At 38.0% G+C, this 27747-nt stretch overlaps 1 protein-coding gene across 3 annotated transcripts; it reads left to right on the top strand.

The window, feature by feature from the left end:
• The first annotated feature begins 8512 nt into the window (after nt 1–8512).
• Nucleotides 8513–26676, top strand: CKAP2 (cytoskeleton associated protein 2). Of its 3 annotated transcripts, XM_080660687.1 has the most exons (9): nt 8513–8655; nt 9557–9641; nt 12898–12973; nt 13087–13946; nt 14382–14586; nt 16153–16323; nt 17813–17882; nt 24989–25244; nt 25740–26676. In XM_080660687.1, the coding sequence occupies exons 1-9, from the start codon at nt 8586–8588 to the stop codon at nt 25993–25995; spliced, it is 2049 nt and encodes a 682-aa protein (XP_080516813.1). In that variant the 5' UTR covers nt 8513–8585; the 3' UTR covers nt 25996–26676. The 3 variants fall into 3 exon arrangements, with proteins under 3 accessions (XP_080516813.1, XP_080516815.1, XP_080516814.1); XM_080660689.1 differs by lacking the exon at nt 9557–9641 and having other exon boundaries at nt 8516–8655; XM_080660688.1 differs by lacking the exon at nt 9557–9641 and having other exon boundaries at nt 8533–8655; nt 12895–12973.
• Nucleotides 26677–27747: the final 1071 nt, after the last annotated feature.

Genomic DNA, 27747 nt, shown 5'->3' with positions numbered 1-27747 from the left:
GAAATAGGAAGAGAAGAAGGAACATAGGGGTAAAGAATAAAAATGGTGACAAATAAGTACCTATCAATAATAGCTTTAAATGTAAATGGATTAAATGCCCCACTCAAAAGACATAGGGTAACGAATTGGATAAGAAAACAAGACCCATATATCTGCTGTCTATAAGAAACCCACCTCAGAAAAAAAGTCACACACAGACTGAGGGTGAAGGGATGGAAAAAGTTTTTCCAGGCAAATGGAAATGAAAAAAAAGCTGGGGTAGCAATACTTACATCTGACAAATTAGATCTCAAAGTGAAGGATATAACAAGAGATAAGGAAGGCCACTTCATAATACTAAAGGGAGTAATCCAACAAGAAGAAATAACTCTGGTAAACATATACGCACCCAATACAGGAGCACCCAAATACATAAAAAATCTCGTGGAGGTTATCAAGGGAGAGATTGACATCATAGTAGGGGACTTTAATACCCCACTATCACCACTGGACAAATCCTCTAAACAAAAAATCAGCAAAGAAACATCAATCCTAAATGACTCACTAGACCAGATGGAATTCATTGACATCTTCAGAACATTTCACCCCAAAGCCACAGAATACACATTCTTCCCAATTGCACATGGGTCATTTTCAAAGATAGACCATATGTGGGGTCATAGGCAAAGTCTCTTCAAATTCAAGAAGATAGAAATCATATCAAGAATCTTCTCAGACCACAGTGGCATAAAACTGGAAATCAACTACAATAAAAACAATCCATAGAAATCAAACACATGGAGACTAAACAGCATGCTATTAAACAATGACTGGGTTACCAGAGAGATCAAGGAAGAAATAAAAAACATCATGGCAACAAATGACAATGAAAACACAACAATCCAAAATCTATGGGACACAGCAAAAGCAGTCTTGAGATGGATGTTCATAGCTCTACAAGCATACTGCAAAAAACAAGAAACAATGGTAATAAATTACCTAACCCTACAACTCAAAGAGTTAGAAAGAGAGCAACAAGAAAAGCCCAGTGTAAGCAGAAGGAAGGAAATAATAAAGATCAGAGCGGAGAGGAACGACATAGAGACAAAAAAAAAAAAAAAAAAAAAAAAAAAAAACACAACAATACAAAAGATCAACAAAACCAAGAGCTGGTTCTTTGAAAGGATAAACAAGATTGATGAACCTCTAGCCAGGCTCACCAAGAAGCAAAGAGAGAGGACCCAAATAAACAAAATCAGAAATGAAAGAGGTGACATAACAACAGATCCCGCCGAAATACAAAGGATTGTTAAAAAATACTACAAACAACTCTATTCCAACAAACTGGACAACCTGGAGGAAATGGACATATTCCTAGAAAAATATAACCTTCCAAAACTCAATCAGGAAGAATCTAAACAGCTCAACATGCCAGTAACTATGGAAGAAATTGAAGCAGTCATCAAAGAGCTTCCAGCAAACAAAAGCCCGGGGCCAGACGGCTTCACAGGAGAGTTTTACCAAACATTCAGGAAGAACTAAAACCTATCCTCCTCAGACTATTCCAAAAAATTCAAGAGGAAGGAACACTTCCAAGCTCCTTCTATGAAAGCAGCATCACCCTAATACCAAAACCAGATAAAGACAACACAATGAAAGAGAATTACAGGCCAATATCCCTCATGAACGTAGATGCCAAAATCCTTAACGAAATTCTAGCAAATCGGATCCAGCAGTTCATCAGAAAGATCATACACCATGACCAAGTAGGATTTATCCCAGGAATGCAAGGATGGTACAATATCTGCAAATCAATAAATGTGATACATCACATAAACAAATTGAGAGATAAAAATCACATAGTCATATCAATTGATGCAGAAAAAGCATTTGACAAAATCCAACACCCTTTCTTGATAAAAACTCTCAACAAGGTGGGAATAGAAGGATCATACCTCAACATCATAAAAGCTATATATGATAAACCCACAGCTAACATCATACTCCATGGGCAAAACCTAAAATAATTTCCCCAAAGAACAGGAACAAGACAGGGATGCCCACTCTCACCACTCCTGTTCGACATAGTACTGGAAGTATTAACCATTGCAATTAGACAAGAAGAAGAAATAAAAGGCATCCAAATTGGAAAAGAAGAAGTAAAGCTGTCCTTATTTGCAGATGACATGATATGGTACATAAAAAACATGAAAGACTCCATAAAAAAACTAACAGACTTAATAAATGAATTTGGCAAGGTAGCAGGATACAAAATTAATGCCAAGAGATCTATGGCATTTCTATACACCAATAGTGAACTTACAGAAAGAGAGACTAAAAAAGCAATCCCCTTTACCATCGCCCCCCAAAAATTAAGATACCTAGGAATAAACTTAACCAAGGAGGTAAGAGACCTATATGCGGAAAACTACGGGACACTGAAAAAAGAGAGAGAGGAAGACGTAAACAGATGGAAGAACATATCATGTTCATGGATTGGTAGAATCAACATCATTAAAATGTCCATACTACCCAAAGCAATCTATAGATTCAATGCACTCCCCATTAAAATACCAACGGCATATTTCACAGACCTTGAAAAAACGCTCCAAAAATTCATCTGGAATAAAAAAAGACCCCGAATAGCCACAGCAATCCTGAGAAAGAAGAATAAAGTAGGAGGGATCTTAATACCAGATTTCAAGCTGTATTACAAAGCCACTGTTCTCAAAACAGCCTGGTACTGGCACAAGAACAGAAATATAGATCAATGGAATAGAATAGAGAATCCAGATATCGACGAAAACCACTATGCGCAATTAATATTTGACAAATGAGGCATGAACATACAATGGAGTCAAGATAGTCTCTTCAATAAATGGTGTTGGGAAAATTGGACAGATACATGCAAAAAAAAAATGAAACTAGATCACCAACTTACACCACACACAAAAATAAACTCAAAATGGATACAGGAGTTAAACATAAGATGGGAAACCATAAAAATACTAGAGGAATCCACAGGCAGCAAAATCTCAGACATATGCCGAAAGAACTTCTTCACTGATACTGCCCCTAGGGCAATGGAAGCCAAAGAGAAAATAAACAAATGGGACTACATCAAAATAAAAAGCTTTTTCACAGCAAAAGAAACCATCAACAAAACAACAAGAAACCCCACTGTATGGGAGAACATATTTGCAAATGTTATCACTGATAAAGGTTTAATCTCCAACATCTATAGGGAACTTATACAACTTAATAAAAGGAAGATAAATGATCCAATAAAAAAATGGGCAACGGACCTAAATAGAATCTTTTCGAAAGAAGACAGAAGGAAGGCCAAGAGACACATGAAAACATGCTCAAAGTCACTAATTATCCGAGAGATACAAATCAAAACGACAATGCGATACCATCTCACACCTGTCAGAATGGCTATCATCAACAAATCAACAAACGACAAGTGTTGGCGAGGATGTGGAGAAAAAGGAACCCTCGTGCACTGCTGGTGGGAATGCAGACTGGTGCAGCCACTGTGGAGAACAGTATGGAGTTTCCTCAAAAAACTGAAAATGGAACTCCCATTTGACCTAGTAATCCCACTCCTAGGAATATATCCTAAGAAACTAGAAACACCAATCAGAAAGGATATATGCACCCCTATGTTCATAGCAGCACAATTTACAATAGCTAATATTTGGAAACAGCCTAGGTGCCCATCAGCAGATGACTGGATCAGAAAACTATGGTATATCTACACAATGGAATACTATGCTGCCATAAAAAAGAAGAAATTCTTACCATTTGTAGCAACCTGGATGGAATAGGAGAACACTATGCTAAGTAAAATAAGCCAGTCAATGAAAGAAAAATACCACATGATCTCACTCATTTGTGTATAATAAAAAACATTATAAACTGATGAACAAAAAGATAGATACAGAGGCAGTAAAGCATCAAACGGACTGTCAAATTACAGCGGGAAGGTCAGGGAGAGATGGGGGAAATAAGAGATCAACCGAAGGACTTATATGCATGCATATAAGAATAACCAACAGATGCAAAACATTGGGGGGTGAGGGCATGTATGGGAGGGGGGGGGGTCAATGTAAGATATGTACACATATAATACCTTAATAAAAATATAAATCTGAAAAAGAAATGCTGAAGGGACTATTGTAAGAAGAAGAAATAGAGAGAAAGAAAAACACATGCATAAATAGTAAGAATGGCAAAAATAAGTACCTATCAATAATAACCTTATATGTAAATGACTTACATGCTCCAATCAAAAGACACAGGATACCTGAATGGATAAGAAAACATGACCCATTTATCATCTGCTGTCTATAAGAGACCCACCTCAGAACAAAGGACTCACACAGAATGAAAGTAAAGGGACGGAAAAAAAGTTTCCAGGCAAACAGAAATGAAAAAAAAAAAAAAAAAAAAAAAAAAAGAAAAAGCTGGAGTAGCAATACTCATATCTGACGAAATAGACTTCAAAATGAAGGCCATATTGAGATAATGAAGGCCACTTCATAATATTAAAGGGATGGATACAACAAGAGGATATAACTCTGGTAAACATCTATACACCCAATATTGGAGCATCCAAATATATATATATATATATATATATGGCTTCTGGAGGATTTTAAGGGAGAGAGCAACAGCAATACAATCATAGTATTGGACTTCACCACCGCACTGACATCACTGAATAGATCTTCTAGAAAAAAATTAACAAGGAAACAGCGATCCTAAATGACACACTAGATCAGATGGAATTAATTGACATTTACAGAACATTTCACCCCAAAGCTACAGAACAGACATTCTTCTCAAGTGCACATGGGATATTTCTGAAACAGGAATTTTAGGGGTAAGATAAGACAGGTTTAGGAAATTTTAGAAATTTTTGGAAATTGAAGGGACCATGGAGGAAGCAACAGGTACATTTCCATAGAATGGGGGAGCTGGAAGCTGCAACAGGTACATTTCCATAGAATGAGGGAGCTGGAAACAGAAAAAGGTCTATATTTACAAAATAAAGAGAAGGAATCCCTTCATTCAGAAGGAGAAGAAGAAAGCCCAAAGGGAATAGGAAAACAATAAGGAAGTGGGAGGGGGGGAAGAACCTCACCTATCCCATGTGAGGTTCAACCTTTGAGCTCAGGAGTTACTATAGTAACCAGTCTAAAGGAATAGTGACCAATCAGAGCAGATATCAAGGCACCAGGATCTGCAGCCTTTATAAGCCACAGGGAAAAGGAATTCAGTGGGACCCTTTTCCCCATCCCTACTTGGGAGTTCATTCTGTGGGACTCTTCCCTCTCCCCATGTGGGAGTCTGTACTTGTTCTTCAATAAATCTCCACCTTTGCTATACCACTTTCTGTCCATGGATTCATTCTTCAATTCCGGCAGACAAAGAATCTGGGTTCCAGTCCAAAAATTCCGTATTATTTTCAAAAATAGACCACATGTTAGGACACAAACTAAGTTTCTATAAGTTCAAGAAGATTGAAATCATATCAAGCATCTTCTAAAGTCACAATAGCATGAAATTAGAAATCAACTACAATAAAAACACTCAAAAACATTCAAATATATGGAGGCTAAATAGCATGCTATTAAACAATGAATGGGTTACCAAAGAAATCAAAGAAGAAATTAAAAACATCCTGGAAACAAATGAAAATGAACACACAACAACCACAAATCTGTGGGACACAGTGAAAGCAGTCCTGAGAGGGAAGTTCATAGCATTATAGGCCTACCTCAAAAAACAAGAAAAACATTTAATAAGTTATCTAACACTACAACTTAAAAAAATAGAAAGAGAACAATAAGAAAAGCCTAGAGTAAGTAGAAGGAAGGACATAATAAAGATCAGAGCAGAAATAAATGACATAGAAACTAAAATATATATATATATATGTACAAAAGGTCAATAAAACCAAGAGATGGTTCTTTGAAAAGATAAACAAGATTGATGAGCCCTTCGCCAGACTCACCAAGAACCTAAATAAACAAAATCAGAAACAAAAGAGGTAAAGTAACAACTGACCCCACAGAAATACAAAGGATGGTAAAAAAAAAAAAAAAATACTATGAACAACTATAGTCCAACAAACTGGACAACCTGGACAAAATGGTGATATTCCTAGAAAAATACAATCTTCCAAAACTCAATCAGGAAGAATCACAAAACCTGAATAGGCTGATAACTACTGATAAAATTGAAGCAGTAATAATAATTAAAAAAAAAAAAAAAAAAAACAACTCCCAGGAAACAAGAGTACAGCTTTCTTTTTGAGTCACTTTCTTTTATTATTATTACTAGAGGCCTGGTGCATGGATTCATGTACATTAAAAGGAAATTAAATAGAAGGTGGCCAGTGGGGCTGGACTGGGCGAGACAGGCTGGACACGCTCTGGAGCCAACCTCCTGGGGTCCCTCCCCGGCCAGCCTCACCTAGGGCAGCGCCAGAGCTTGAAGGGCGTCTGAAGAGTGAGTGGGGATCCCTCTTTCAGGTGGGGTCCCTCGGCCTGGCCTGCAGGGATCCGGCCAAACTGTCAGTCCAACATCCCCCAAGGGGTCCTGGAGTGGAAGAGGGCACTCTGCAAAGTTGCTGTCACTCGGCAGCTCCTGCGTTGAGCTCCTGCCCCCTGGTGGTCAGTGCACGTCATACCTACTGGCCAGTCAGCCGGTTGTTTAGCCTTTTATATATATAGATTTATTTTTTTTTACTATGCCACTTAAAAAAAAATACTGGGCCTGGCCGGAGTGGCTCAGTTGGTTTAGCATCATGCTGTGCACTGAAAGGTTGCTAGTTCCATTACCAGACAGGGCACATTTGACCCCAGGTCCCAGCATGTATGGAAGGCAAGTAATCCTTTTTTCTCTCTCACAGTGATGTTTTTTTCTCTCTCTTTCCCTTCCTCTCTCTAAGCATGTCCTCAGATAAGGATAAAAAAAAATTGAAATTTACATAACATAAAATTAACCATTTTAAAGTGAACAGCTCCATGGTATTAATACACTCAGAATGTTGTACAACCACTACCTCTATCTAGTTCCATCACTCAAAGTAAAACCCTTTATCTATTAAGTGGTCTCTCCCCATTCCCCTCTACCCCAGCCCCTGGCAAACACCAATCTGTGTTATGTCTCTATAAATGTATCTATTCTGGGTATTTTATGTAAATGAATAATACTATTTGTGTAACCTTTAGTGGCTGGCTTCTTTCACTTAACATAATGCTTTGGAGGTTCTTGAGTCACTTTTTAACTGTTTCATTTTGTTAAACTGTTCTCTGTCACATAATGGGAATCCCTGGTTACCAACCTGTCTGATCAAACTTTAGTTAAATAATCAACAATATTAACAGTACTGTGTAAACAGCAGTGATATCTTAAGGATGGTGATAAGCACTGTCTGGCGGTTGGTTCTCTCAGAGTTGTTTTATCAAGAAAAAAAACTACAGAATATCCCAAATTCAGTTGTTCATTAGCAAGATGCTACCATAAGATGCCTGAAGAAAAAAAGCAGAGAAAGACAGGGAAAGCTGACCACGGTTGAGAGCCAGCTGTGGAGGCCCTTAGACCTTAGGCAAGGGAGGTAATTTCGTCCTCCCATCTCCACCTGCGCTTAAAACCTGGCTGAAACAGTCCAGCCCAGCCTTAATGCAGTAATCAGGCAAGTTGGAGAAATGTTATGAATCCAATGCTTAAAACCAGAAAGGCACAGTACAGACAAAACTCTCCCACCCCCAAAGCTTTTCTAGCTGAATTATTTTGTTTCGTGGATTGGATGTTTACTGGGCTTTTATGAAGATAGATATTTTTAGATGGGAACTGAAAAATTATGGCAGCACACTTAAACGCACACCCAAAATGTCTACAACAAATGCTATTTTAACCTTACAGGAGTATTATAAGGATCTATCCTCATTTTATCCCTCTCTCTTCCTCTCTTTTTTGCATCTGATTATTGCATAGTACAAAATAATTTATATCCTAATTACAGCTGCCCTTTGCAAGCTTTGTGAACAAATAACTTCTGAGCTTGTCTCCTCAACCAAGAAACAGGAGATGATGATGTCCCACTGGAGAGCTGGGATGCAGTCTTTGTGAAAGGGAAATGCACAGGCTCTGGGTAGGTAGTTCGCGCTTGTATCCTCTTCCACCTTCTCGGTGAACACGCCCATTTTTAATTAGAATTGCGGCCAAACAACACTTTTCCCGTCTGCCTTCCTTAATGGACTGTGGGTGTGTAAATGCTAGTCCTACCTGCTATATAGCAGAGACTTTGCAGGCAGGCAGACGCCAACGAGGTCCCAGACAGCACTGTTTTGGTTTGAAAACCTGGTATTCATCCAGGGCCGCCCTAACAGAAACCCGCAGACCCAAGACGCGCCGCAGCGACCTTAGGCCAGTCTCCGCCCCCTGCGCCCATTGGCCCATTCAATTCACGCCGGCACCAATGGGCGGAGGCGTCGGCCGCGCCTCTCCCGCCGTGCGTAGTGCCGCTGGCTTCAGTTTGAGAGATTGCGGCGCGGCGCGATAGGAAACGCCTTCTCCTATTTCGCCCTGCGATGAGCACCTCGGTGGTTCCAGGCGACCTGCAGCTTCCCCCGAGTCAGAGGGCCCAGTTCGCGTTCAGAGGTGAGGGCCGCGGTGCGATATCCGCGCGACCCGGCGAGGGGACCGGGGCAGCCAGGGTGGGGGTGGATGGCCGGCCCAACGGTCAGTCCCTTGGGTCCTCAGACCAGCTTCAACCCTGACTCTTAACGGGTCACTGGGCCTCTCGCAGCTTGACGGAGTGGTACCCGCCCCGTGGCGGCAGTTTGCGGGTTGATCACTTCGCGTGCAATCCTTACCGGCGGGGCGTAACCCACTGGCGGCAGAGACTGGCCCACTGTCAGCACTGCGTTTATCGAGGGGGCGCGTGCGGGGCTCCGGACGGAATCGGCGTTGTGGGGACGGGGCCCGCGGGGGCCGGGCAACATCGGCGCGGAGAACTGAATGCGTCCTCTCTGGGCGGTCCCACCTCTTGAGTTGGGAGTAAATGTCTCGAGATGGGATTGTCTCTTCTGATGCGCCCTATTTAATGCCCGCGACATTATGGAAATCTAGGGTTAGCTAGGTCTTCAAAAGTAATATAGTTATTGCTTTGGCCTACACTTGGGGAAACAGAACAAAGAAATGTCACCCAACTCAATTATGGTAAATTAAAATTTGGGGTCTAGTGTCTTCACCCCTACCGTTTTGTTTCCTAAAGCTTGCCTTTCAGTAACCATAAGTTGAAAATTATGTTCTCCAGATGTTTCATTTCAAGATAGAAGGTAATGCGATTCTTGTGCAGAGTGGTTGTGGGACCAACCACATAATAACAGTCTTGTAATAATAAGGTTTTCCAAAGGCAATACTAAATACTGGGCAATTTTCTGCTATCTGTAAGATGTGATGTTAAGTAGAATATTTGTCGAATTAAAATCTTCATTTAGTCAATATTTATTTGATGTTATTGTAACTAATGTTGACTTGTAGCTGTTTTGTTATTCAGAGCAAAGAAAACAAAAACTCAAGGAGCATCTGTTAAAAAGAAAAACTTTTTTTGCATACAAACAGGAAAATCAGAAATTCTCCAGGTGAGGTAAAAAAAAACAACACATTTTTTTTTCCGATTGGTAAAACTTGTATCAGATCTTTCCAATAAAAATGTAATGTAAGCCACATGTGTAATTAAAAATTTTCTAGTAGCTACATTTTTAAAGTTTTTCTAAGGTGAAATGAATTTTTTTTTAAATATGTTTTTATGGGTATTAAAGAGAGAGGAAGGGAGAGGGGGAGAGAGAGAGAGAAACATCAATGATGAAAGAGAACCATTGATTTCTGGGGATCGAGCCTGCAACCTGGGCATGTGCCCTGACTGGGAATCAAGTGACTTCTTGGTTCATGGCTCAATTCTCAACTACTGAGCAACACCAGTTGGGCTGAAATGAATTTTAACCAGTTAACTACCACGTGTCCAAAACGGAAACCATCTCCACATGCCATGGTATTTTGAATTTAATTTAAAAAATCAGTTTGCAGTTAATATTATAAAAATAAATATATTACAATTCGGGTGTTCTTGAATATTTTCAGCTGAAAATTCTCACACACAAAAATGATTTTAAAGTTTATCAGAGCTTGCCACTTAGGGAAAACATGTTTTTTTAATAGACGCGTGTGGTGTGTGGGGAAGGTCCTCCACTTGTGTCTACAGACGCTTATGGGGTACAATGGGTTAATAACATTTTGTTTAATGCAACATATCCTGTGTTGTCATTTTAACATGTAATACTTTAAAAATTGAAATATTTTATATTCTTTTTGGTATTAAGTTTTTAAAATCTGGTCTGTTTTTAATACTTTCAGCACACTTCAATTTGGACTAGCCACATTGTAAGTGCTCAACAGCCACCTGTGGCTTAGTGGCTACCTTATTGGATTGTACGGCATCAGATCACCATTTCCTGTGTAAATTCACACACTAAGAGGAAACAATTTTAAAGCAAAATGTGTATTTTTATCAAAATATTGACATGGTTTATACAGTGCTACAAAGGCCAGTCTGTATAATTTAGCAAGGTTTTAGAGCGTATGTGTGGGGTGCGGGGAGTGTTCTTTGGGAGGTGGCCCTCCTAAATGTTTGGAAATCATTTGTTTTAGTCTCAGTGATCCATAAGAATATATTTGTATTGTTTCATTAAAATTTTTAAAATAGTACATGGTTGTGACTAAAACAAAAACCCTTAAAGTATATAAAGAAGAAAGTCAAAAGATCCCCTCACTCTTTCCAAATAACTGGTAGTGACATTCTTCCAGGCTCTTTGTGCAATTTAAGAGTATGAGGTTAGAGAGTGATAAGGACCTGGGCTGGAACATGTAAGTCTGCCACTATAATTATAAACCTCGGAGGGGGGAGGAGGTACCTGGTCTCTTTGAGTCTGTTTACTTATATTAAAATGATAATAAAAAATTGTATGTACTCCACACATACACATGTTCAGAAAGAGTGCAAATGATAATGCAGGTGGGATAAAATGTTAGCAGTAGGCAAATCTGAATAAAGAATATATGGATATTCTTTGAACTATATATAATTTTGCAACGTTATGTAAGTCTGCCATTATTTCCAAATAAAAAATGTTTAAGCTTTTAACTTCACATTTATAAGTTGCTTTACTTTAGAATAAACATTTTCATAAATCCCACAGTTCCTTGTTTAAAACAAACAAAAGAATGATCTTAGGCTTTTGATTTATGAGTCTATAGTGAAACCATATATTGAAATGGGGAAGACTTAGGTGTAGGAATGGAGAGTTTGACTCTAAATCGGCATGTTGTAGGTTCATGCTTTAGACTGGAAGGAAGAGTGTACCAGAGACAGGCTGGTAGTCTTTGGTGGAGGAAAAATAGGTTAATTGTTATTAAGATTGCTTCTAGCCCTGACCAGTGTGGCTAAGTGATTAGAGTGTTGGCACATGCACCGAAGGGTCTTGAGTTCGATTTCTGGTCAAGGGCACATATCTGGATTGCAGGTTCAATCCCCAGTCCCAGTTGGGGCAAGAGGCAACCAATCAATATGTTCCTTTCACATTAATGTTTTTCTCTCTCTCTCTCTCTCTCTCTACCTCCCGCTCCCTCCCTCCCTCCCTCCCTCCCTCCCTCCCTCCCTCCCTCCCTCCCTCCCTCCCTCCCTCCCTTCCTCCCTCCCTCCCTCCCTCCCTCCCTCCCTCCGTCCCTCCCTTTCTCCTTTCTCTCTCTCTCTCCCCTGCCCCTCTCCCTTCCACTCTCTAAAAAAAAGCAATGGGAAAAATATCCTCGGGTGAGGATTAACCAAAAAAATTAAGATTGCTTCTAATTTTGTCAGTGAGATAATATCACAGTATATTGTAAGCCCAGAAGTAATAGAATCTGAGGTCAATAAGTGGTCTTATTAGTGAAGGTACCACACTGGGAGCAATCTGGCAGGTTGACCCTGAGCATCATCTCCCACCCACACCAAACAGCAGGCCAGGTAGTAACAAGAGGAGTTATTTGCCATCAGGGATTGAATACAGGAGCTTAAACTTGAGAAATGTTGCTGTACTCTAGGCCAGAGGTCGGCAAACTGCGGCTCGCGAGCCACATGCGGCTCTTTGGCCCCTTGAGTGTGGCTCTTCCACAAAATACCACGTGCGGGCGCACGTACAGTGCGATGGAAACTTCGTGGCCCATGCACAGAAGTCGGTTTTCGGCTCTCAAAAGAAATTTCAATCGGTGTACTGTTGATATTTGGCTCTGTTGACTAATGAGTTTGCCGACCACTGCTCTAGGCCACTGGCAATGCTTGGAAGGAATGAGAAGCACCTATACTCAGAAGCTAGCTACCAATATACCCAGTTCAGTAGGACATTCTGACAGTAGCACATTTTGATCCTTCTCTGCCATCATTGAAAATGGGTAGTACAAGCTATTTCAAAGTTCTGCTTCTTCAAGCAGACTAAGCAAATAGATGTGAAAGGCATTACAACCATAATTATCAGCTATATAGATTGCAAATTTTTATGCTAAAATATACTTTTTTCCCCATTTTTACATCTCTGAACTTGAGTTTTATCTTAGAATCAATGGCATCTAATTGACCCTGATTTTTCCTTGCTAAAAGATTCTCACAGTCTATACTAACCAGTCTAAATATGTAAAAAGGAGTTTAAGTTAAATAAAAGTTTTGCGTAGGACAAATCTCTCAGTTCTTAGGTCAATTTAAAATTATGAAATCAGGTAATGGTTAATATTTTTCCATTTCTTCCCAAAAAAAGGAAACCTTTTTGGTATGGGGTTTAAAAATTCTTTTATTTTTATTTTTTTAAGTAGTAGAAACAAGGGAATGATGACATCTGAGGGCCCAGTCCAAGAAGAGACAAAAGTTCTGAAACTTAAGACAAAAATGGTAAGATATGGACATAGTCCTCAAAACTGTTCCTTTTCCCCTTTCCTTCTCTTAAACTCTTCGTGAAAGAAATGAATTCTGAAATACTAATTTGTTTCAAATTACTCTTTTAGGCTGATAAAGAAAATGTCCAAAGACCTACAAGGAGCAAAAATAATATAACAATGGAAAAAAATTGTATTCCGTTAAAACCTTCTAATGAATTAACCAATTCAACTATAGTCACTGATACGTATAACTTGGAGAATAATAATCAAACTCTGCAGTTGTTACCAATTACAAATGATCGCCAAGGTCAACGTATGACATTAAGCCAAGCATTTCACATTAAAAACAATAATAAAAAGAAACAAGTGACTACAGAAAAACCAAAGCAAGATGCTAACGTGCTCAAGAAACCTGTGCTTGGATCTTATCGTGGCCAAATTGTTCAATCTAAGGTTAATTCATTCAGAAAACCTGTACAAGTCAAAGATGAGCATTCTGCAACAACAAAAAAACTTTCAACTCCTATCTCTAAGGCCACAAAACCTCAGCCTATAAACACCAGCAGTATAACAGCAAAAAGTCACAGAGCCTCAAATATGACGACTAAATTTGTGAGGGCTGCATCTCAGAATGAACAACTTTTACGTCCTCTTATTAGAAGTCACCACAGTAATACTCATAATACCCAGGAATCCCTGAAACAAGGCATTGCCAATGTTACAATTCGGAAAGGGTCTCATGAGAAAGAATTACTACAATCAAATACAGTTTTATGTAGTGTCAAAACCATTTCTTCTCAGGAAGTAAAAAGAAATAAGACAGTATCAAGAAGCATCACATCTGAAATGATAGCCAGGCCTGCTTCATCTTCTAATATCAAACAGATAGAAAAGTCAAAAACCATTGACCAGTGCAGGCATACTATAGCAAAAGCAACTATCAACAGTAGAAGGGCTCAGCCCAAAGAAACTGTAGAAGAAAGAAAGTAAGTAGTTGTAATTCATTAGCTGAATTTTCAAATTTGTAATTTGGTTTATAATTTCCTTTAATGTATTAGAATTTTTTTGTGTGTATTCTCTACTGTCATGTGCAGACAAATTTAAGCAAATTTATATTGTGGAACAGTATGACCTGAGTTATTGTGTTTGAATGTGTTTTATTAGGTTGTTTTATGTAATATAAGTTAAAATTCTTAATGAAATTGGAAGTATTTTATAACCTATTCATTTAAAAAATTCATTCTTATGTCTTTGAGCATATAATTCACTTTGGTATTTTTAAGTTTTTTTTCTTCGAATTTGTGAACCATGTCTTGCCACTAGCATGGAACTACTTAAAGATTTGAAATATTTTTTAACTTTTCCTCTATTTGACAATGCTTTCAGCAATATCACAGTAATGTACTACTTATAATTAATAGAGCTCGTCTGAGTGAGTGGAGAGCTAGCAAAGGAAAAATGCTGAAAAGGCCTCCTAGCTCAGTAATAACCCAGCCTGAACCTGAAGGACAGAATGAAAAACCAGTTGGGTCATTTTGGACTACCATGGCAGAAGAAGATGAACAAAGATTATTTACTGAAAAAGTAAACAAGACATTTTCTGAATGCCTAAACCTGATTAATGAGGTAGTGTCTTTATGTTATATTTGTGTAGTAGTTTATAGTTTGCAAATTACTTTTTTTTTTTTAAATATATTTTATTGATATTTTACAGAGAGGAAGGAAGAGGGATAGAGAGCCAGAAACATCGATGAGAGAGAAACATCGATCAGCTGCCTCCTGCACATCCCCCGCTGGGGATGTGCCCGCAACCAATGTACATGCCCTTGACCAGAATCGAACCCGGGACCCTTCAGTTCGCAGGCCGACGCTCCATCCACTGAGCCAAACCGGTTTCGGCTGCAAATTACTTTCATAAATATCCCATTAATTATATTGTCAGTCTTTTTTACCAAGTAATGTGTCACTGGTGTTATGTAGATTTACTGTTCATTATGAGATTATTTCTCTTTGGCCTTTAATGGAGTGCATTTTCACCCTAGCCGGTTTGATGATAGAGCGTTGGCCTGCGGACTGAAGAGTCCCGGGTTCGATTCCAGTCAAGGGTACATGTCTGGGTTGCAGGCTCGATCCCCAGTAGGGGGCGTGCAAGAGGCAGCCGATCAGTGATCCTCTCTCATCATTGATATTTCAATCTCCCTCTTCCTTCCTATCTGAAATCAATTAAAAAATATATATTTAAAATAAAATGGACTACATTTTCATTGAGTTCATAGAAATATGTCAAAGGAATAGATTTTTTTACCTGAGTTACAAATATTGTATTCCTCTATGGTGTTAATAATTTACCAAGTCTAGCAATACAAATTAGTCCTTATTATCACAGGTTAAATTCAAATTGACTAAAATATTTTCAAACACTTTCATTAATCTCACCCAACATCATTATGATCTAGAACTTATTGTATTTTATTGTTGGACCAAAATTTGACAGACTATAATAATTAACACCAGAATGTTTCTTTATTTCCTAACTACTCTTTAATCTTGCTTTGGTCATACACTACTGTCTAAGTTCCAGAGCAAGACTGAATATACAGAGTATGATTTCAAACTTTAGTCCTCATGAGCATCTTTAAACATTTTGTAGTTTTGAGGACCAATGAAAATTACAATCAGGGAAACTGATCCTATTCTTATTTCTGCTTAGCTGGAGTTTTTTATTGATACTATGGAATTTTTCTCCCCTGCTACTTAACTATATATAAATCTTACTTACATAAACCATTATAGATTCATTTTAACCTTAACATCAAAACCTGACAAATATAATTTTAAAACCTGTGAGCTATTTTCACTCAGAAACACTTGGTAGATACAAAAATATTAACAAGTGGAATCTACAATACATACGATAAGAGGATAAATATCAAGACCAAGTAGAATGTTAGTCATTTTTTTTATGAATATTTTTCTCAACTAGTATATTATTTTCTTTTGCCTTGTACTTATGACCAATATGCCTCATACTAGCCATTCAGAATAAATTTGGAGTGAGGAGGATAATAGTGGATAGTTTTGTGAACAATTTTCCATCAACTTTTTCTATCATTGATTTTGATTATAGTGAGCTTAATTGCTTATACTTTGTATGCTAAAACATAACACTTGATTTATTTCTTGACATTTTAGGGATGCCCAAAAGAAGAAGTATTAGATACACTGAATGACCTGATTAAAAATATTCCAGATGCCAAAAAACTTGTTAAGTATTGGATATGCCTTGCACGTGTTGAACCACTCACAAGTTCTATTGAAAATATTATTTCAATCTTTGAGAAGGCCATTCTGGCAGGAGCTCAGGTGAAATTAAAACTTATTAATTACAGTGCATATAAATTATTCAGAATTATTTGAGACATATCACATCATAACTTAATAAAATTGTGGTTTTATATATATATAGAAGTAGTGAATGATTAAAAGCCACAAGAATTGCATATTATAAAAGCTGTTTCTCAGCCTTCTAAAACTTGCTCACATGCTAGGAATAATCATATTTTAGAAAATGGATATACTGTAAGCTGAAATGTACATTTAACGAAACTTGCTGGGAGAAATATTTTAGCACATCTTGTCATTTTGCACATTTCCTACTTAAGAAATCTGTGAAATTGAATTTAAATACTAAAATTTATTTTTAAATTGTATTGAGGCTTTTTGGTTAGTTTGGCTTTTTGTTTTGTTTTTGTTTTTATGGCAAATGTTCCTAAAATGTATTTTCTTTGGATGAGTTTCTCAAAAATACATACTTGAAGATTGTTACAAATAATTTTTTCAAATTCTTTTTTTTAGCTTTTCCTTAAGAAAGGTCTACTCATAATAATCTCAGCAAAAAGCCAACAAATGCTATTTGACCTTTTACCTGAATCAGAAATCAAGTATTCAGTAGATATTCTCTCAATGGTTATTATGTATAAAACACTTTGCTGAAAGATAATTGTATTTGATGGAATCCCACATGAAAGAGAGTGTTAGATCACTACTACATTGAACCAGAAGGAATATTACTTAAGGCAGCTTATGGCAGTATAACTAGGATGTGTAACTGGAGCTAAGGGTTCTCATAGAAAGCAACAGTATAAAGAGAAAGATGTGACACTAGAGCAGAAATTAGAAAACAAGGATCAAAATTAGCCAAGAATATTGAAAAGCAGGATGGTGAATAGTTCATGACTAAGTTTTACAACTAAGAATATGAGCCAGAGCATCCCTTTTATATAATACCTTGAATTTTATATTATCTTGAATATGTTGCATTAGCAGACATGGTGCATGGGAAGTGCTCATAATATCTGGTATATAATGGACACTTAGTGAACTGTTGACTTTTTCAACCTTGAGCTGTTCAAAGATGCATTTAATACCATGTGGAACACAAAAATATAACTATGTACTTGAATGAGGAGAAAAGGAATAAACTTAATATAAAGGTTAATGTAAACTTAAATGTAATCAGCTCTTTAATAGATATTAATAATATTAATTTGCTACTTGTTTACTAATATTGTTCACATCAGGCAAGAAGTAATAGTTACCAAAGCCTTAAGAAAAATTATGGGGGAAAATTTTAAACTGATGAAATTTCATTCCTTAAGTTTATTTTTATTTTATAAATTGGAAAAGACAGCCATTTTTTCAATTTGAGTGGCAAAATAAGTGGTCTAAGAACCACTGCTTTGTTTTATAATATAAAATTTAATCACTGGATTTAATATTTTAAACTTGGACAATGTAGTGTCTGAGAATATAAACTTACATGTGTCTGCTCTCTTCATTTAAAAAAATCAAGCCTATTGAAGAAATGCGACATGCAATTGCAGATATTCTAACAATGAGGAGTCAAGAAAAAGTTGAATTTGGTAAGTTAGTTTCATTTTGTTTACTTCAAGTGAATTGTGACTTTATTAAATTTCTTTGCTGAATTGTTTTTCTTTTATCATTTTTAATTTTTTTTAATATGTAGGTTAATCTTTTCTCATACATCTGTTGATGTACCTCTGAGATTTAATAGCTTTCTGTAGTAAGAATTTTTAATTAGGAGGTCTCATTCAAAACCCATATTTGTCATTGAGTGGCTGGGAAAGTTACCTTACCTCTGTAGAACTTAATTTCCTGTCTTAAGATTGAGGCAGTTTGACTAGACCTCTAAAAACTTTTTGCTTATTAAATTCTACCATCCCCCTGGCCTGCATGGCTTAGTTGTTAGAGCGTCAGCTTGTGTCTCGGGTTTGATTTCCAGTCAAGGGCACATACCTGGGTTGCAGGTTTGATCCCCAGCCAGGTTCTGGCAGGTGCAGGAGGCAACCAATCGATGTCACATTGATCTCTTTCTTTGTCTGCCCCTCCCTCTCCCTCCTTTTCTCCTTCCCTTTTCTCCTTTCCTTTTCTCCCTCCCTCTTCCCCTCCCCTTCCCCCCTCCTTTCCACTCTCTAAAAGTCAATGGAAAAAATATCCTTGGGGTGAGGATTAACAAAAATAATAATGAAATCTACCATGTTTTGTAGAGAGACACTCATTTAGGAATGCTTTTTGCTAGGAATAGATTGAGAGGAGATAAGAAATTCATTAGTTGTCAGGTATGTAAAATGTAAATATTTTCTAGTTTCAGATATAGGTTTATGCTAGTTACTATGAACTTTTACAAGAAATTTAACTCCTTTTCTGTAAAATAGGATAATGTTAATATCTTAAGATTCTTGGGACCATTAAATGAAATAATGTACAGGATTGGACAAAAGTAGGTTTAAAGTTATGAGTATGTGAAACAGTTTATTGTATTATTAATTATTACTTATTTGTATTACAACTGTATATCTACTTTTGCCCACACCTGTATATAAGAATCAAAGTCCTAGGCACATAGTAAGTTCGTTAAACTTTAACCATGGGTAATATTAACTATTTTAGATGAGAGGAGAAATCTCTACATATAAGTGTAAGCTAACTTGTTTCCTTTTTTAACAGAGTTATTTCCAATTTTTTAGTATAACTTTGTATCAGCCAATCACAAATATTTGAGCACCTATTATATATCATTGTTGCTTGTATCTGGGTTTTTTTTATTTTCACTAATTTTATTTTTTATTAATTTTAAAAAGTGTCAGTTTGACCTTTTTAAGGCTCCTGATGACTGCTGCTAAATTGCGTTCCAAATTAGTTACAAGTATCCTTATTTTCAATACACAAAATGAATTTAAAATATAGAGATCTAGGTCATGAGCTAAACTTTAAGTAAAATTTAAAATTATACTGAAATTCTAAATGTGTTATACACGTTTTGGTTACATGTTACCAAAAATCTGTTCAGTGATGTTAATATGCGTATGGCTTAATGGTTAATATCTACGTGTGAGGGGATCCTCTTTTACTGGCAGTATGTTTAGTTCAACAGTAAATATTTCAATTGATGGTTGCTGTTAATATGCCCCTAGGACAGTGGTCGGCAAACTCATTAGTCAACAGAGCCAAATATCAACAGTACAACGATTGAAATTTCTTTTGAGAGCCGAAAACTGACTTCTGTGCATGGGCCACGAAGTTTCAATTGCACTGTACATGTGCGCCCGCATGTGGTATTTTGTGGAAGAGCCACACTCAAGGGGTCAAAGAGCCGCATATGGCTCGCGAGACGCAGTTTGCCAACCACTGCTCTAGGAGAACATACAAAAGATACATTTTTTCTAATGGTACTAGATCTATTTAATGATGAGACCTGAGAAGGAATGGTCAGGGAAGTAGAAGAAAAAACCAGGAAAGTCTACTATACCATAAACAAAAGAAGGAGAAAAGTTTAAGAATAACCCAACCTGGCAAAAAGGTTGAAGGGGATCCAAAGGTATAAACCTCTAGTTATAAAATAAATAAGCCATGGTGACTATAGTTAATAATACTATATTGTGTACTTGAAAGTTGCTAAGAGAATAAGTTCTCATCAAAAGAAAAAAATTTTCACAATTTTACAAATACTGAATCAGTATACTGCTATATACTGCTATATACCTGAAACTAATAAAATGTTATATTTCAACTAGAAGGCCCAGTGCATGACATTTGTGCACTGCAGGGGCATCCTCAGCCCGGCCTGAACCCTCTCACAGTCCGGGACCCCTTGGGGGATGTCCACCTGCTGGCGTAGGCCCGCTCCCCGCACTGCCAAGGAGGCAGGAGAGGCTCCCACCACCGCCACTGCACTCGCCAGCCGTGAGCCTGGCTTCTGGCTGAGTGGCGCTCCCCCTGTGGGAGCGCACAGACCACCAGGGGGCAGCTCCTGCATTGAGCGTCTGCCCCCTGGTGGTCAGTGTGCATCATAGAGACTGGTTGTTCCGCCGTTCTATCGATTTGCATATTAGAATTTTATTATATAGGACTAGAGGCCCGGTACACGGGGCGGGGGAGGGGTGTCCCTCAGCCCAGCCTGCACCCTCTACAATCTGGGACGCCTCAGGGGTGTCCGACTGCCCGTGGGATCGGGCCTAAACGGGCAGTCGGACATCCCTCTCACAATGCAGGACTGCTGGCTCCCAACGGTTCGCCTGCTTGCTTTCCTGATTGCCCCTAACCGCTTCTGCCTGCCAGCCTGATCACCCCCTAAGCACTCCCCTGCCAGCCTGTTTGCCCCTAACTGCCTTCCCCTGCAGGCCTGGTCCCTCCCAACTACCCTCCGCTGCTGGCCTGATCACCCACAACTGCCCTCCCTTGCAGGCCTGGTCCCTCCCAATTGCCCTCCCTTGCTGGCCATCTTGTGTCCACATGGGGGCAGGATCTTTGACCACATGGGGGCAGCCATCTTGTGTGTTGGAGTGATGGTCAATCTGCTTATTACTTTTTTATTAGATAGGATAGAGGCCTGGTGCACAGGTGAGGGCCAGCTGGTTTGCCCTGAAGGGTGTCCTGGATCAGGGTGGGGGTTTCCTTGGGGAGTGGGGTGGCCTGGGCGAGGGGCCTGTGGTGGTTTGCAGGCCGGCCACGCCCCCCGGCGACCCAAGTGGAGGCCCTGGTATCTGGGGTATATTTATCTTCTACAATTGAAACTTTGCAGCCTGGAGCGGAGCCAAGCCTTCTGCTTGCTCCAAGGCGGCAGCCATTTCTGTTGGGATTAATGTGTCTTCTATCATTGAAACTTTGTAGCCTTAAGCAAAGGCCTGGGCTGGCCAGGGCTGCAGAAGCTTGGCTTCCTCCATCGCCAGGGGCAACCCTAGCCTCCTGCTCTTTCCAGCTCCGTGGCTGCCGCCATTTCTGTTTGGGTTTATGTATCTTCTATCATTGAAACTTTGTAGCCTTGAGTGGAGGCCTAGGCCGGCAAGGCAGGCAGAAAGTTTGGCTTCCTCCATTGCCGGGGAAACCCAAGCCTCCCTCCTGCTCTCTGTGGCTGTAGCCATCTTGGTTGGGTTTATTTGCATATTCGCTCCTGATTGGCTGGTGGGCGTGGCTTGTGGGTATAACGGAGGTATGGTCAATTTGCATATTACTCTTTTATTAGATAGGATTATACCTTTGTTTTTAAAAATTTAAAAAAAGGCCCTGACTGGTTTGGCTCAGTGGATAGAGTGTCAGCCTGCGGACTCAAGAGTCCCAGGTTCGATTCCGGTCAAGGGCATGTACCTTGGTTGCGGGCACATCCCCAGTAGGGGGTGTGCAGGAGGCAGCTGATCGATGTTTCTCTCTCATCGATGTTTCTGACTCTCTCTCCCTCTCCCTTCCTCTCTGTAAAAAATCAATAAAAAATATTTTTTAAAAAAATTTAAAAAAAAGAATAAATTAATCCTGTGTCTTACACACTAAAGACAGCAAAGTGGAAATAAATATTTCATTTTAAAAGCTTCTGCCCTGGCGGGTGTGGCTCAGTTGATTGAACATGGTCACATGCACCAAGAGGTTGCCAGTTCAATTCCCAGTCAGAGTACATGTGGGCTTGTGGGCTCGATCCCCAGTAGGGAACATGTAGGAGGCAGCCAATCGATGTTTTTCTTACACACCGATGTGTTTTCTATCTTTCCTGTGGAATGTTTTGTAGCAGATAGAATATTTGTCTTTAGATGGAAAAAGAAATGCTATCAATAAACTCTTGGCTTCCTGAGATATGTAATTACTAGATATAAAATCAGTTTTACAAATTAAGATTATTTGTAAGTAGCATTTGGAAATAGAAGACAAATAATAAGAGAGACAAGCACCACTTGAGTCTCTCAGATACCTCAAGCCCACATTTTCACACTTGAAAACATAATTTTTCTCTAAACCTTCATTCTTTTGGTTCCCTTTTCTCAATAACTGACACTGCCCAGTTCTCTACATCAGAAGTCTTGGGATTATATTTCACTGTCTCATTCTCACATCCCCACCCCTGTTCCTCAGCCAATCAAATTCAATTAAACTTTATAATCATCTCTTAAAATGCATCTGTTTCTCTTCATCCTTACTCTTATTACTGTATTCAAGATCACCTACAGCTCTATCTGGACTACAACAGTCGTCTCCTACCTTGCCTGCTTCTCTACTCTTACTCTAATCCATTCTCAACGCTGCATTCAAAATGCCCTGTCACTTCTCTGGGTAAATTCCTGACTCCAGCCTCTTGCCACTCCCATTCCTTCACATCTCCAAATTTATTTCTTCACTTTTTTTATTTTCTAGAAAGGACTATATTACCTATTTTGTCTCTGGTCTATCCAAGCCAGTGTTCTACTTTTAATCTAATTCCTCTTTATCCTTTAGAACTCAACTCAAATGTCATTCTTTGGGATAGCCTTCCCTGATAGCCACCTATTCTGCCCCACCCAACTAGGTTAGATGCACCTGTTTTGTGCTCCCTGTTTTTTCTCTGTGCAATAATTAATGCACTTGATTGTTTGTCTTGTCTTTTAAACTGTAAACTTGATGGACAAGGACGGTGTCCAATCTTTCTCACCATTGTACCCCAGTGCTAATGCAGTGTCTAGCATATGTTAAGGCACTTAAATATTTGTTGAATTAAAGATTCATATTCCCTCTTCCCACTTCAACATCTTTTCACTAACGAAATAAACACATTCAGCCCTAGCTGATAGGGCTCAGCCCGCCGACTGAAGGGTCCCATGTTGTCTCTCCCTCTCCCACTCTCTCTAAAAATCAGTAGAAAAAGATCCTCTGGTGAGGATTAACCAAAAAAACAAACAAACAAAAAACCCAAACATTCCATTTATCATGTAACTGAAACATCTCTTAGTAAAAATCTCTAATAATTTCTTATCAATCAATCTGGAGGTCTTCTCCGCTTGATGGATTTACCAGATGTCTCACAAGTATTTCACAACTGACAAGTTGTATTTTAAACTTTGTCTTTCTCTACTGCTTCGTCATAATACCATCTCTTCCTCCCAAAAAACAAAAGAAAGAAAAAAAATTATTCTGTCATTAAAGACTCCAAAGGAAGAAATTTTTGAACCGATGCCCCTAATACATACACTTATTTATTAACTACTAACAGAAAAAATCTCTTAACTCAGACTCTTTCTTCTCATTGCCTACTTCTGCCACCTTGCTTAGACTAATAAAACAGCTTTGTCTTACCATCACACATTATTAGTTTTCATTCCGTGCTATTCTAAACCATCTTGTATTGTCACCAAATCTAATTGTATCTCTGTCTCTCGTGAATTTTTTTTATTATCAAACTTCTTGCACATAAAGTTCATTATAGTCTAGACCAGCTGTGGGCAAACTACAGCCCGCGGGCCGGATCCAGCCTGTTCGGCTGTTCTATCCAGCCTGCGGAGCCGAAAGAGGGGAGGGTTGTCTTGCTCTCCACTTCACTCCTTTACTTTGAATTTATATTAGTTCACACAAACACTCCATCCATGCTTTTGTTCCGGCCCTCCGGTCCAGTTTAAGAACCCATTGTGGCCCTCGAGTCAAAAAGTTTTCCCACCCCTGGTCTAGACCCTTTCTCTTTATCTGAACTTATCACCTCTCCCCACTGACCTTTATATTCCTTACTTTATATTCTAAGCACACTGACCCTTTAATGTTGTCTTACTAGATCTTTTTTTTTAAAACAAAACCAAAAAAACCTTCATACCAAGATTGTCTTCCTTGGTCTTGTCAAGTACTTATTTGTCGAGACCCAGCATAAATGTTACTCATGACACCTTCCCTAGCCATCTCTCTGTCCTACAAGCAAAGTTAGTTATTCTTTTTTATGGTTCTTATCTTAATTATAGCCATTTTCTTTTTTTATAATTATTTTCAAGCATGTCTCTTCCATGGAATATGAACTTTTTTTTTTTAAGATTTTGTATTGATTTTTAAAGAGAGAGAAACATTGATGTGAGAGCAAAACATCCATCAGCTGTGTCCTGCACACCCCCTACTGGTGATTGAGCCCACAGCCCGGGTATGTGCACTGACCATGAATCGAACCGGCAACTTTTTGGGGCACAGGACGACACCCAACCAGCTGAACCACACCAGCCAGGACGGAATGTGAACTTCTTAAAGAACAGAGATGATTTCGTTCTTATATTTGTATATATAATCCCTGACACACAAGTGTTAGTAAGTATTGTTAAATAGCCATAGCCAGTTTCACTCAGTGGATAGAGCGTCAACCCCCCACGGACTGAAGGGTCCCGGGTTCAATTCCTTGCTGAATAGCATGTACCTCAGTTGCAGACTCGATCCAGGTCAGGGTGTGGGAGGCAACCAATCGATGTGTCTCTCACATCAATGTTTCTCTCTCTCCTCCTCACTTCCACTCTCTAAAAATCAATGGAAAAACATCCCTGGGTGAGGATTTAAAAAAATATAAAAAATATGTATATAGATAGTTAAATAGTTGTCAGCAATATTTGCTTAGGAAAAGTAATGGTTAGGAGATGGCTTGGTTCTTTTATTTTGAAAATCTGGCTCGCTATGAATAAATTTAATGTTTTCTGGTTTTGTTCTTTAAATTTGACCAAAAGCGTAACTTATAAATGTATTTCTATAGGAGAAAATCTTGAGGAGGCTTATGCAACCAAGGAAAAAATCCAGGAAGTCAACATTGAAGATATTGGTGTTAATCTAGAGTCAGGAAAACCTGAAATGGAAAAGAAACATCATAGAAATGTGGTATTTCAAGATTTTAAAAAAGAGCAAGTACACAAAACAAAAGATCCAACCAATGATATTAAAACCCCCAACACAGAAACTAGGGAGGGTTGCTTAATTAAATATAATGTGTCTACTACACCATACTTGCAAAGGTAAGCTTTTTAAATGTAATGTGCTAATTTGTTTTTATGCTTAGGGATAATAAATATTGTATTTTAAAATCTTTGAGCTAGCTTCTGTTTAGAACTATTTGTTAACCAGAATGGTTTTAAATAAATTGAATATCATTGGGACATCACCTTTTAAATACTGCATTTGCTTGTTTTTCCCTAAATATTGCCATTTTGAAAAAGAAAATTTTTACATCATCTTAATTGCTGATTGTTAATAATAGTAGGACTTGGAACTCAACAACTAGCCAATTCTACAGATATTCAAGTATCTACTGTATAAAGTTGTAATAAAAATTGAGAGAAGAATAAATTCCTTATTTCAAGAAGCTCCCAGTACCTCTCTGTAAGACAATCAATCACGTGGTTATAACACAAGTTATGGTATGATAAATAGCATCAAAATACAAAGTAAAAATGTTAACATTTTTTTTTAACTCTGGGAATAATTTTGTGGGGTTTTGTTTTTTGTTTTAGTGTAAAAAAGAAAATGCAGTTTGACGAAATAAATTCTACATTTAAAGAGCTCAAGTTTCTAACACCAGTTAGACGTTCTCAGCGACTTCAAGACAAGACTTCTAAATTGCCCGATATGTTAAAAGACCATTATCCTTGTGTGTCTTCATTGGAACAGTTAACAGAGTTGGGGGATGAAACTGATGCTTTTATATGCCGCCCTAATGCAGCACTGTGCCGGATGCATTTGGAGACTGAAACAACAAAAGAGAAATAAAGCTATGATAAGAAATAAGGATTTTATTATTCCTGGAGCGTTTGTTTGTTGTGGCTTCATATCTCTTAGTTCAGGAGTTGGCCAAGTTACCTAAGTATTCATGGCAGTATACTCTTTTATAATATTCACATAATAGATGTTGCCTTCTGTTTGTCAGATAGCTAGATCCTATATTGTCTATCTCAACAGATTAAGATTTTCTCTAGGGTAGCTAAATTTTGTCAACTAGTTTACTAGGTTCTTTCAGTATAATTATTAAATGTCATTCTATTTTCAGTGGTATTTCTAAAATAACTAATACTTAAACTTGTTTTGTAATATAAAAACTTAATTGTTAGATCATGTTCCCTGAAACATGATAGTTATATACAGTAAACAGTTCTCTTCCTACACATGTAAATACCACTAATAAAATTGTTTATGTCTTTGAACTGATATTTAAATAGCATTTATCCTCTACCAGGTCCATGTTTTCAAATCAGTAATTGGCCATTGTAAGAGCTTAGATCATTTTAAAACTAATATGAATGTGGTTGAAAATCACATGCTTGGGCTCATTTATGTTCATATATTCCATTTGTGTAACAGTACCTTCCATTGTCTTCTCATGTTCTAGAGAGTAGGATTTTTATTCTTTTTTAAACTGCCTAATATGTAAACAATAAATTAACATATCTACATAATGATGTTTCGGTACTATTTATTTCAACAAATATGAAATGTAGTTTAACCACAGTGAATAAATTCAAACCTCACCTTTGGAAATAAATTAGTGGAATTTGACTTGAGGTTTTCAACACTTAAAAGTATGTGTTTAATGGTTATTTTCTTTTGAAAATAATCTACTTCTCTAAAATTGTACCTTAATTTTTACCATAATTATTTTTTAAAAAATAACTTTTTATTGGTTTTTAGAGATAGAGGAAGGGAGAGAGAAATAGAAACATCGATGAAATCAATTGGCTGCCTCTTGCACGTCCCCTTCTGGGAATAGAACCTGCAACCCGCGTATGTGCCCTGACAGGGAATCAAACCAGCAACCACTTGGTGTGTGGAATAACCCTCAACCAACTGAGCCACACTGGCCAAGCAATTTTTACCTTAATTCTTTATTATTTTCATACTTTGTACAAGTGGCACAAAATATGCCATTTTGAAATAAACTTGAAGTTGGCTTATGCACTGAGCTTTTTAACCAGTTAACTGCCACACGTCCAAGACAGAAACCATCCCCACACACCATATTTTGAATTTTAAAAATCAACTTGCAACGAATATTATAAAAATATATTACAATTTGGGTGTTATTGAATATTTTCAGCTGAAAATTCTCACGAAAAATTATTTTAAAGTTGGTCAGGGCTGCCACTTAGGGAAAATTTTTTTTTTATAGACACACGTGGCATGTGGGGAAGGTCCGTTGCTTGCATTTACAGACGCTTATGGCGTACAATGGGTTAATTTCTATAACGTAAGGGCCCTGAAGTTTAATAGACCTATGAGCTTTGCTGTTTAACAGGCCTATATTCAAAATCTCAGCTACCTTAAGTTATGTGGCCATGGAGAATTTACTTAATTGAACCTCATCTTTCTGAAGGGTAAAGTTGAGAAAATCCCCTCTGGTCATTTTATACCATGTTATCTGCCTATCCCTGTGGTTGATAGGCCAAAATAGACACCGCACCCAAACTGAACTGTCAGTATCCTTTTCATAGGTACTTGGAATCAGAGCTGAGTTAGTCTTTTCTATGT

Source organism: Plecotus auritus (assembly GCF_963455305.1).
Source record: "Plecotus auritus genome assembly, chromosome: 3".
Classification (NCBI taxonomy): domain Eukaryota; kingdom Metazoa; phylum Chordata; class Mammalia; order Chiroptera; family Vespertilionidae; genus Plecotus; species Plecotus auritus.
The sequence above is the reverse complement of the archived record's forward strand: the minus strand, read 5'-3'. Positions and strand labels throughout refer to the sequence as shown.